At 34.7% G+C, this 13,485-nt stretch overlaps 1 protein-coding gene across 1 annotated transcript; it reads left to right on the forward strand.

The window, feature by feature from the left end:
- Positions 1-201: 201 nt before the first annotated feature.
- On the forward strand, positions 202-12,630 carry Smp_149880 (hypothetical protein; the record flags this gene model as incomplete). The annotated part of the gene is made up of 7 exons (XM_018796571.1): positions 202-416; positions 537-789; positions 3,596-3,707; positions 3,864-4,088; positions 7,863-7,999; positions 11,919-12,056; positions 12,595-12,630. The coding sequence occupies 7 exons, from the start codon at positions 202-204 to the stop codon at positions 12,628-12,630; spliced, it is 1,116 nt and encodes a 371-aa protein (XP_018651700.1).
- Positions 12,631-13,485: the final 855 nt, after the last annotated feature.

The following is a 13,485-nucleotide window of genomic DNA, read 5'->3' on the forward strand; positions in this document are numbered from 1 at the left end:
TATAAGGATGAAACGACTATCTAATGTTTCCTAGGTTACAGTGGTTGTCTAACTAAGGTCAGTTCATGATGTAAATTCAATAACCTTAACAAATCCCTTATACTACTCATGTAAATTCACTAAGACTGTATGTATATATCCAGATTTTCTCTTTTCTTCCTCTTTAGCTTGCTTTTAATTCAGGATTGAATTCATTTCAATATGGGATTAACATGGCGTTTACGTTTATCATATGCAATTGGACATGTTTTAAATGATTTATGCGCATCTGTATGGTTTACATATACTTTGGTATTTTTCAAATTTGGCATTGGTATACCAACAAGTATGGCTGGTTTAATAATACTCGTTGGTCAATTAGTTGACGGTTTAATGACACCAGTAATTGGTCTACTTTCGGACAGATTCTCATCTCAGTCATCTATACCATTGTTAATATCTTCTTCTTCCCACTCTTTGTCAGCATCATCAGTTACACATAATAATGTTAGTGATCGTTTGCATGATTCTAATGAACATTTAGCAAATCATAATAGAAAATACATGTCTACATACTCTTCCGATGTTGTTCATTCTACTGGTAATAATGATAATAATTCGTCTTTTTTCCAACGACTCAACTCTATTTTAAGAAGATTTCGGCCATTTGGTCGTAAAATATGGCATCTTTGCGGAAGTATATTAATTATTTTTTCATTTCCTTTAATATTTGGTCCACCACTTGGTTCATCCAATATTAGTACACTGGCAAAAATGATTTATTATTTACCATTAGTGGCAATTTTTCAAGTAAGTTATTCATATTATGTTTAATTGTTAGTTTTATGATTGATTTACGGATGCGTTAAATATAAATTTTATGTACTCTACTTTGAGCTATACTTTTGTTGCTTGGTGGCCAGCTATGCTACCCTGTTGTATAAATTAAATTGAATGAAGCGCTCGCGCACGAGACCGATAGGTCCTGGGTTCGAATCTCGCGAGGTGGGATCGTGAATGCACACTACTGAGGAGTCCCACAATAGAACGAAACGGCCGTTCAGTGCTTCTAGGTTTTCAATGGTGATCTGGCTTCAATTGACTCATGATCTCAACTATATAAAATCACTAAAATATCCAAAAAAACCCCTTCTGAAAATATTTTTCAGTTAATGCAATACCATCAAACAAATTGTTGGCTTTAAATTTCTTTTTTTATTTCGGTTAGTTATGCGTTCAAGTTTTACGAAAAATGAGAAATTCTCACTAATTCACAATTTATCGCTTAACCTCTGATACAACTGCTCAAAGTATAAAACACTTGGTTTTGAACAACCATAGTGTAGGTTTAAAATCGATTCGATCTCAACAACTGGGTAGTAGTTTCATCAAGCCTCATATGTGGTATGGGGCTTTAAGCCACATATAAAAAGTCAGTTGTAAATGTGTCACATTAAATTAGAAGTTGAACTTTGTAAATACTCCATTCAAACTATCTGGTTTTTTCTTTTAAAAATTTGATTGACGGATTTTGTAGTGAGTGAAAGTAGTTTCTATGATTTGTGCATTCCAAATTTACTCGGAAATTTCAATATCATTACTTCAGTCATTTTGCAATTAATCAATTTTTGTTATTAATGTAAACTGGCCAAATGAAGGGAGGTTAAGCGTTTTGAGTGCATAAGGTATGTGATTAGAGGAGTTATTATTGTCACTTACTGATGTACATTTATCTATAAATTGCGTTCTGTAAAAATTTGGCCAGCATAAATGGTATTAGTTTTGATGTCGTGAGATAAGGCACTAACATTGTGGTACTGTTCAATAGGCGAATAGCACAACTCCTTTATGCATCTGTCCATAGCTGCTGCTAATAAATACCTTCGATAGAAAAGCTATTGACAAGGAGCAAAGTAAAGTTATTCAAGCAACTATACTCTGAATAAGATGAAATTACAGCACACTAAAAGGTCCATAGGACGATATGAAAATAACTTTTTTTAGAAACAGTAAAAAAAGGTTGGTTTTTATTGGAAACGTTGGTCATTTTGTAAGTAACTTTCTAATGAAAATCACACTCTAACTGTAAGGATGGCTCGTTGGAAAACTCAAGGAAGCCTCATGAAGCCCAGAAACAGCCGAAAACATTCCATCCAATCACCACTAGGGGAACATTCTTGAATGTCGACGTGTAGCTTCTCTATTGGATGAATAAGAAGGACTCCCTATGTGCCTATTGGCTGTCCAAAATGATGATTTACTTTCAGCCAGAAAACTATAAATACATGAGATTTTTGTACTATACTTGACACTGTTTGGGGAATAAAATTCCTACTTACCAGTCTTCTGTCTTTTCTCTTGCGACGTTGCGTGTTCGATCGTTCAAGTAGTCTAGTAGTACTGTAGTGAACAGAACGCGACTGGGGACAATCGAATGTATTTTAGCAAAAATTACAGACTATCTCAGTAAATTCTGATAACCAAACAATGAACAGTCAATTTGCAAATTAACAACCAATTGTTTTAATCTTCACTGTTTCTTCACTTATTCCATTGCTCATGCATTTTCCAAACGATTGCGCTTCATTTCAGTTCTTTCCTCATCGGTCTTCTGCCAAAATACATTCTATGTCTGACCCACACCATACACTACTTATATGGATATAAGTAGACCACACCACACTCGTCCCCCCTTTAAAGCATTCGACCATGCGGTGGTTCTGCTCGCCATGCCACTATCTTCTTTCACTGCAGTCTGTGCCAAACTCTCCGTCGGAATGTCGAGTCTGCGGCGCGCTGACCTCCATAGCTCCGTCGACCTGCCGGGGCACCAACATCTGCATCCACCCGGCATCTGGGACGTTCAACATCCGTACTCCACCGGCCTGCTGAGCCATCTACATCCGATGTCCGCCCAGCAGCTGCACGTCCCACTGCTCCTCTCCGTCGACAGCACCTGCTACAGCCAACGCCGCCCCGCTAGAACACTCCACTCGACGCCACCTCTCCGCACCAGACTGCCCCAACTAGCACCTCAATTCCTGACCCGCAGCGGCGTCCACAGAACAGCACCCTTCCTCCTCCTGGTTGGCAGCGACACCAAATGTAGTGAACAGAACGCGACTGGGGACAATCGAATGTATTTTAGCAAAAATTACAGACTATCTCAGTAAATTCTGATAACCAAACAATGAACAGTCAATTTGCAAATTAACAACCAATTGTTTTAATCTTCACTGTTTCTTCACTTATTCCATTGCTCATGCATTTTCCAAACGATTGCGCTTCATTTCAGTTCTTTCCTCATCGGTCTTCTGCCAAAATACATTCTATGTCTGACCCACACCATACACTACTTATATGGATATAAGTAGACCACACCACAGTACGCGGCATAACAAGAATCAAGGCTCTAGATGTAAGACTAAAATTCATAAAATGAATGGAAAAATGGTTTAAAGTTTTGGAAATAACTCAATTATTGAACATTTTAAACGTTGCAAATAACCTCGAGTTATTATATACTCGTGAAATATAACCAACCAAAACAATTCGACATTTGGTGATTAAAAACTAGAAAAATTAATCAATCCATTGTTTATGGGATTGTTTTTAGGCTGGATGGGCTGCAGTTCAAATTACTCACCTGGCATTAATCAATGAATTATCTATGGAATCTAGTGAACGTACTTTACTGACTTCCTTACGTTATTTATTTACAGTTCTTAGTAATCTACTTGTTTATATTAGTACATTTCTTCTTTTACAACATCAACATCATGTTGATAATAATAATAATCATAATAATATTCGTAATGATACTAATATTAGAGACTCAATGAGTGATATGCTACCATTGAGAAAATTGCTTAATTACAATGAAGTTGAATATATGATGTTACCTATGGTAATGACTTCACATCCATTATCGAAATGTTCAAATAATTCAATATCTTCACCGTCAATTATTGATTTTGGTAAAGATGATATACCAGCTTTTCAAAAGTTAGGTTTTACAATTATTGGTGTTGGAGGATTAACAATGTTATTATTTCATTTTGGAGTAAGAAAGAAAGATTTTATTCACAATGTAAGAACTATAACTGTTGGTAAGTATTGTTTTGAATGTATATGATTGTGTAATTTGTACATATGGTTTAAATAGAATATTGAGAAAAAAATAAAAGAATAGTATTCTTTTAGAGCAGAGATGGATCGTGATTAGCAGTGGAGTGGGTTTTAGTAGTAGAGCGGACATCAACTCTACGATAGAGGTACATTCAGTTAATGAATCCCAAATAGGATGAGATACGCGTCCTTAACTCCACTGCTAGCCATCGTCCATCTCTGATTAAAAAAAATAAAACCAATACTCGTGACTTAGTGGCTATATCTAGACAATCTGCATAGGATGAACATATGCCAAAAGAGACTGATCAATTGCAGTCCTAATCATCAATGGTAAGTTTCAAACGACCGTTATACAGAAGTGAAACAATTATAGTTTGTATTTTCTACAGTGTAACGAGAATCATTGTTATCGTAAAGTAAAACGACCATAGTTTTGAGTTTTAAAGGGATTTGCACTTTCAACCTTTTCTAGCTTTTCAAACCCAATAATTTCCAGCTCTTGTTGTATGTAGTATACACTATAGAGCTGTTGAAACTAAGTGGACATAAATCTATTACATCACATTATTACTTAAGATATACCAATTGACTACAAGAATTAATGCTTACTGTATTGTTATTAATAGAGCACTAAGCACAAAAATATTGGAGTTCTTTATTCTATACTAGACAGTATCGAGTTGATTTAACGGCATATTTTCCCATATTTAAGTTGAATAAACAAAACTGATTTTATGATTTTCATTACTAGACATTTTTTCCGCGTAACTTTATGTCTGACGACGGTTACCTACATCAATATAAGTAATGACTTGAAACACATCACACTGCTCATTGTGTGTTCATTCATAAATTTTATAGTGTAGAAACTGATTTCATAGAATCTGTGAATGACTACACTGATCTAACCAGTAATATATCCACAGGACTGATCCCCATCTCCAGTTCGAGTCTGTTTTAGAAGATATAATCAATGACCAAGCAGCTTCATAAATTGGTGAATTAAAACTGCTACCAAGATAATTAGACTTATTTATTTATCAACTTAAAGATTGTTGACTATAAGAGAAAATGAGTCACAAAAAGACTTCACTTCTTCTTTTCTTTTCGAAAAATCGATAAACCAATTCCTCTTTTTTATCTAATGGTCTACTCCTGACTACGAGATTGTTCTACCACATGAAATATCTGTTCTAAGTGTATTGATGATTAAATAACTAGTAACATCATCGTCTCCGTTATACTCAGTAAGCGTTGACTGTAGATTGCTGTGCACTGATATTGCGCTATCGCATCTGTTGATTAAGTAATGATTGCTGTAAAGGCTTCATGGAGTTATGGACGCCCCTTATTGAGGAGTCTTACATTGGGATGAAACAGCTGTCCAGTGCTTCCTGGTTTACAACAAGTGTTTAATTAAGATTTCTTCGTGGTCTGAACTATACACAATGATTATCTAGCTAGGACGACATAAATATATAAGTCTAGAGCAGTAATGAAGATATTTCGCTTGTTACATTACTATTCTTCTTAAAGTAATTACCAGAGTGACTATAATGGTTTTAAGAAATTAGATTAATATTTCTGACTTGATTTACAATTGATTTTACGTAAAACTTAATCAGTGTCGTGTATATCTATTCATTATTTATTATTTACTCAAGTAAAATGAATCAATATTATTGAGTGAAGATTTTGCTCATTTGAATTAGAACGGAGAATGAAAAAAGAACAAAGCAAAACCAAGTAGAATAAAATGTGGAGATAAGAATATTAATAGATATAGTATTACTACATAAGCATATATATATATATATGTATAAGATGGTGGTTGGGGGTGGTCAACAGGAAACCCTGGACCCGGGTTTCGTGCTACTTGGCACTCGTCAGCAAGGTGTGCCTGTAATCTTGAGGGAGCTGGTGCTCCCTGACGGATTCAATCCCGTGTCACTCAGCTTCACAGTCAGAGACGTTACCAATGAGCTATTCGGGCCGCGACCGACCTCCTGTAGGACTGAGATGTAATCACAATTGATTGATCACTGGGTGGTGATCAATGTCATGCGTGTTAAGTCCTTCTTAGTGCTGATCGAATGCTATCGATCAAGTTGCAATGTGGCCAAGTAGCATGAAACCCGGGTCCAGGGTTTCCTGTTGACTACTTCCAATCACCATCTTATCTCAACATATTGCACGCAGTGTCGAGCCACCTAGACTAGTGGCCACATTGCAACTTGATCGATAGCATGAGATCAGCCCTAAGAAGGACTTGATACGCATGACATTGATCACCACCCAGTAATCAATCAATTGTGATATATATATATATATATATACCACATTGACTGTGGTCTACACGATTAACTTTTCTTGACCTTTATGTTCTTCATCTCTCACATACACTTCAAAGTATTTTCATATGCTAAACTTCCATATGTTGGCGTCGATACTCATAGTTGATATCCACTGTATATAATAATGGTCGCAGTGTAACATTGCATTGGAAGAAACGTCATGACAATCACAAGAAAATAATATTACCGATAAATGTAAAAGCACTTATTTAACTGTATAAATTATGTTTAAAGTTTGTGGGTTTGAATGTATTGTAATCTACTGCTCAATAATGATGAATAGTGATACTACTTTAAGGTTGGAAATGAGGATTTAAAATCGATATTCGATTGTTGAAATCCGTTAGTATTATTTGGTTACAAGTAACATCCTAGTTTGTAGAAATGTAGATAGATATCGTGAATATTTCACATCAATGGTATTATGTTCACTCGTCAGCATATTGGAGAGGATTGATACTGACTATGGGATTCGTAATTTCAGGCGTCACCATTAGTTCCCTAACGAGTACTAACAATCGCAAAACCTAAATATATGGTTTCTTGCTGACTACCTTCAATCACCTAATATCTCAACACAGTATATGCTATCTTAAATCACTCACCTTGGAACTTGATCAATAAGATTCAATCAGTAATAAAAACTAGAAATCACTATATCTTTCACTAATTAGTGTTCAATCAAGTGTACAGAGAATGCTCATTTAACAAAAGTCAACACAATTAAGTATTTCTCATCGTACACTAACATCTGCTCAGGAACTACAATTTAAAGAACCTAGAAAGGATATTTTATGGTCGAAACTCCATAATGAACAATTTCATGGGGTCGAACCCATAAACCTTATCACATTAGATCATTAAAATTGTATTTAACTACTGAATCTAAAGTTGGTAATGTGATTTTATTCAGTTCACAATGCATAAGATGTTTCTCAATCTTATTTTCATAGACTAGTTTACAAAAATTTACAGCAAGTGGTGGACGGTGACGCAATTTCGTGGATTGATTAAAGTTAAACATTAACGCCGTTGGATGCCGTCTAGCTCAGTGGTCTAGAAGTTAAGCGTTCATACGCGAGACCGATAGGTCCTGGGTTAGAATCCCGTGGGGTGGGGTCGTGGATGAGCACTGCTGAGGAGTCCCATACTAGGACGAAACGGCTGTCCAGTGCTTATAGGTTTTCCATGGTGGTTTAGCTTTATTTGACTCATAAATTCAACCATTGAATTACTAAAATCTCCACAAAACTCCCTTATGATAACAAATGATATGTTTATTTCAAGTGTTATCTGAATTTAATTAGGCTTTAAAAAATTGTTTAAACGTAAATAAAAAAAGATAAATAGTTTTTTTCTACAATTATTGACTACTCTTACATAATTCATTAAATGAAGTGGATATTCCTAATCCTGAATCTGTCAATCAGATAAAGCATCCTGCTTATATAATTACTACATGGAAAGATTGGTTACGTTTACCATTATTTTGGATACTTGGCTTTTTCTACATGTTTGTTAGATTAATTGTCAATGTATCACAGGCAAGTATAATTTATTTGATGTTATTCTCTTTTTTATTAAAAAAAATCATTCTCTATTTGAATGGACGATTATCATCAGTTCTCTGTACAGAACATGATTAGTCAATCACCATTTAAATAACATTGTTTAAAGTGGCTCAGAATGTTACAGTGGCTTGGTGGTTATGATTCATATCTCGCCTCATCTATTTCAGTTTGGGTTAACGAGTATAATCACCAGCCTCATAGTTAACTATACTAATCTGTATCTAGTTGTTATACCGATTGATTAAGTGTGCCCTGTTAATAAAGATGAACGTGCTGATTCCCGCCAATGAGAAAAGAGCGAATTATCGATCGGAGCAATGATACGTGTGAGTGCGTTCTTGCCCAGTTGATATATATGAACGTTATATGACCGCCAATCAGAGAGCAGTGAATTTATTGATCGCCCAATGATACACAAAAGCCATATGAGCAGTCTTGAGCACTTATCAGTCCTGCTATTTGCCTAGCCCATCCAGTTAAGTCCAGAACACCAATAACAGCCTCTGCAATATGAATCATTATTCACAAACATACTGGGTTTATGTACCAATCAAACTGACCACATCATACCATAAAATAGAAAATAACATTTGTACAAGATTTGGCCAAATGTGGCTGTAAATAGGGGGAACAGTAATTGATAGACTGGGTATGACTCAAGAATGGCAAATCGTATAATAATAGTCCAAAGGTCAAAATAAAACTCATAATAAAAGGAACATGAATATAAATAGTTAAGTTACTTAACAATTATACAATAGGAAATATATATATCATATTGATCCATAAATAGTTCTCAAAGTTACCATTCATAAATCTCCACGGGATATAACACTAGTGTATTGAATAATAAGTAAAATTATTCATAATTCATAGCAGTACAATGTAAGAGAAGATTAGCAATATAAAAGTCGAAACCAATGTATGGGAAGATAACAAAAAAAGAAAAATCGAGATCGGAAAAAAAAGGTATTTGAAATCGATCTAAAATTGCAAAGTATCCAAGAAGATTAGAACTGAAGATTTAAAACAATAATGAATCTATGTCAAAATCATTGATCTCGATTTATAACATTTAACATATCTAACTACTGATTAGAATTATCACATAAACACCAGTCTCGCGCCAGAGCACTTAACCGGTAGACCACTGAGCCGGCTTTCACGTTCAGTGCTTCCAGGTTTTCCCTGGTGGTCTAGCTTTAATTGACTCACGCTTTCAACTAAGAAAATTCTAAATCTCCACAAAAACCCCTTCTGGTAATAATAATCATATGCTCACTAGTGACTGACTTCTAGAGGTAAATCCAGGAGTCCTAGTGAGAAGCAGTGACCAGTGGAGTTCAAACCACGTCTGTTGTGAGATAGGAACTCACTGAAGACAATTGGTGAACGGTTGCTTAACTTCGTGGATTGGTTGGGGTTAGACATAAACACCATCGGATGCCGGCCCAGTAGTCTATAGGTTAAGTGCTCTGGCGCGAGACTGGTAGGTCCTGGATTCGAATCTCGCGAGGCGAGGTCGTGCATGCGCACTGCTGAGAAGTCCCACAATAGGATGAAACGGCCGTCCAGTGCTTTCAGGTTTTCCCTGGTGGTCTAGCTTCAATTGACTCACGCTTTCAACTACGAAAATACCAAATCTCCACAAAAAACCTCTTCTGATAACAAAATTGTAAGTTGACATGTTTCAAAGCTCATGCATCAGATTAACAGTCAACGACTTAATGGTACTATGTCTTGGCTTGGTTACCATTAAATGTTTTTCAACGTGATCCTATGTTATCGACCATCTCACGTTGGAATAAATGGGGTCTAGTTGCGAAAACAGACTAAACTTTTATATTAATCTGGCCATTTATATTATAATTAAACATAGGAAGAATAAATTGATACTGTTTTAATGCATTCATCATGAGGTTTGAAAGTAGTGATTCCAACCTGGAATCGTTCTGTATGTATCTGTTTGTGTCTGAAGAATTTCAAATAAAGACGAAATACATTTCACGATAACGTTTTACAATTATAGTATTCAACCGATATCAGTTCGCTATCAATGTTACCTTTAATGAGTATGATTGAATTTTTCAATTGAATTTCACATACAAGTGTGGAGTAAACACCAAGATTACTGTCTTGTAGATATTAAGATAATAAAACTCATTTCAATATTATTAAAATCCATGAATCAAGTCGAAAATTTTAAAACACTAAGGCTAGTGATAATCCTATGAATCAAGCATTAATGATATTATCTAGTATGATAATGAAGGCTGCGTAACCACGAACCACTTACTTAGCTGGACAAAGGTTATTAATAATAATGTTAACTACAGTAATACTAATAATATTGTGGTGAATAATACTGTAGGTCAAATTACAAAGTTGCTTGATAAAATACAAAAACCATACTCTGATACTCTATTTGCAAAATGTTCATTAATTGTCTCAGGCTTCATTGTTCCTGGATTTCCACACCAATTGCTTTCTATTTCTGTTCTTCTCTTTGTGATTTTCTCACTCTTCTGCTGCCAGATATTCTATTCCTTCCTCACGATATATACTACTTATGTCAATATAAGTAACCCACACCACAATATGAGCTGCAAATAGAAATAATATTTATCTTTTTCTCATGTATTCTAATAAATAAAATCATTGTATTCTTATAAATGATTTATTTGTAAGTGTTCAAGGAGGTAAATCAATAGAAAAACAATTTTAACCACAAGTTGTCATTAGTTGGAAAACGGGAACATTCGCAACTTTATATTAGTCGAAAGCTAGGACAACGAAGATATCCTTAAAATCTAACTTTGAAATATTAAGATATTTTAAGGAAACCATCACGATAAGACCAATAATTAGGTTTAAAAAAAAAGGAAATTAAATGTACAGATAATGATGTATTAAAGCCAATCAAGTTCAAGGTCAGTAGGACAAGTAGCCAATTACTTGTCGAGAAATTCTCACAGCTAACTTCTTTTTAAAGTTTGTCCTTTGAATGCTGTCTAGAAGGACTGAAAGTCTCACAGTTTGACAACTCATCTCTGAGAACGCAATGTCTACAAAGAAGAAATCACTTTATATAGATATTGACCATGTTCGAAAGTTGTGACTTCTTGACTACAATCGATATTGAATGATGTTAGAAAAATATAGACCATCAGTATTAAACTTACCATGATATCTGCTGATAATATGTTTAATTGTGTGAGAAATCGCTAATGCATATTACTGATGGCTTGGAAACTCACACGGAATAACTATCCAGAATTCTACGATCTGAATGATTAATCAGCGAATGTCAGATCGTCACGAATTTCTGTTATTTAATAGCAGATTTTCTTCGTAATCTGAAAATGATTGAGTATTACTGTAGTAAACTTAAGCACCATTGTGGACAATGGAATGTATTTTAACTCAAAATTACAGAACGTCTTGGTAAAACCTGAGAATCATGCAGTAAATACTTCATTTGCAAAATATCAATCAATTGTCTCAAACTTGACTGTTCTTTTTGCAAATATCAGTCAATCGTCTCAGATTTCATCATTCCTGCATTTTCATGCCAAATACTTTCCGTTTCCATTCTTTCCTTCTCCATCTTCTACTGAAATACATTCCACTCCTGACTGTCGTTGTATACTACTTATGAGGAATTAAATAGCCCACACCATATTACTATGATAGTCATTCTTAAAATTAATATTATTTATTTATTCTACATGGAGAAGACTTAGTCTTTGACTTTCTCCGATCATACTGCGTCTTAATGTAAATAAGTGGTGGAAATTTGTTAAGGATTATTGAAGACTAGCCAGAATTTTGTTCACCTTTTTCAAAAAAATTTACACTAAGTTAATTTCTTTCTTATTTTTAGGCTTATTTAACAATTTACCTTTTACATTCATTACGTTTACCTAAAATTACAATGGCTTTGGTCCCTTTAACAGTGTACTTGACAAGTATTGCTACTACTATGATACAAAAACCAATACAAGATCGTATCAGTCGTGAAGTAAGTTCTTCTGTCTACTATTCATATTTAAACATACATATCAATCAGTGTCCACCAAAATAATGTGAAAGAAGAAGCGAAAATTAGGTATCGTTTCAAATTGTCACACTGAACATTAGAGCGACAATATGAGATCAATAAAATTCATAAAACATCACTTGAATCAATAGTTTATTTTCAGTATGGTTTTGTGGAAATTGTTGAGATGCATTGAAATCACAAACCAATCTAAGTTAGACTATTCTTGAAAACCTAGAGGCACTGTACGGCCGTTTTTTTCTTGATACGGGATTCCTCAGCAGTGCACACCCAAAGATCTTTATGATTAGACATGCTTTATTTTGTTGATCATTATCTTTGAAAAAAATTTAGTAATGAGATCTGATGACTAAAGTTTCCCTGTAGTTCTACAGAATCATCAATCGATTTTTACTAAATCTGCAACTTAATTTGTTTAATATATTTCATTATTTCAACGGAGGGAATTGTAAACATCCAGTTTAACAACTGTTATGTTCTGTACGTGTTTTTATGGTAGGATAACGTTTTATCAAATATCACCATAACTCATTAAACTGGTTGACATTGAAAGCATAAATATGTTTCATTAACAGAGTTTATCGTTGATATTAAATCAGGAGAATTTTTGACTATCTGTGGATGTATTTAATCGCAGTGACAAATGCATTAGTTTTCACGCACTGTTGTAAACTCAATACAACTCAAGAATTGTTTCACAATCTAATAATTTATATTTCCAACTTATGATTTTCAATCGTTCAATGTAACTGATGAATCTCTGTTTTACTCTATGCATTATTGGACTCCACCAGTCACTGTTATGTAGTCAGAGGTAGTCAACAGGAAACACTGGACCTATGATTCTTAAAACTTGTCGCTCGCCAGTTAGGCATACCTACAATCTTGAAGGGACTGATGCTCCCTAGTGAATTGGAACTTGGATCACCCAATTTCCTATTCTCAACCGTTACCAAACAGCTACTGTCCTCCTGTGGGACTGAGATATTTAGTTTGATTAGTCATTGAAAGGTGATCAATGTTATGTTTATCTGTTCCTTAATGCTGATCAAATTATCTCAATCATATAGTAATGTGTTATGTTATAAAAATTGTAGTGCAGCTAGAATTATATTAAACTAAAAGCAAGGATGGATAGTGACTAGCAGTGGAATCCAGGACGCGCATTTCGTCCTATCTGGGACTCGTCAGTCGGATGCACCTGCATCACGAAAACTATTCAATCCCTGATTGGCTGACAGGTACGCGTGAGAGAGAAGACAAGACAATTGGAACACTACTCGCTTTATTTCAATCCCGATCTGGTACCCAAATTCAGATTAGTGTAAAAACATACATTAATAAATAGATGATTAACCTGACCACAACGTCCAATAATTAGGAAAATACA

This window comes from Schistosoma mansoni, chromosome 4 (genome assembly GCF_000237925.1).
Source record: "Schistosoma mansoni strain Puerto Rico chromosome 4, complete genome".
In the NCBI taxonomy this organism is placed as follows: Eukaryota; Metazoa; Platyhelminthes; class Trematoda; order Strigeidida; family Schistosomatidae; genus Schistosoma; species Schistosoma mansoni.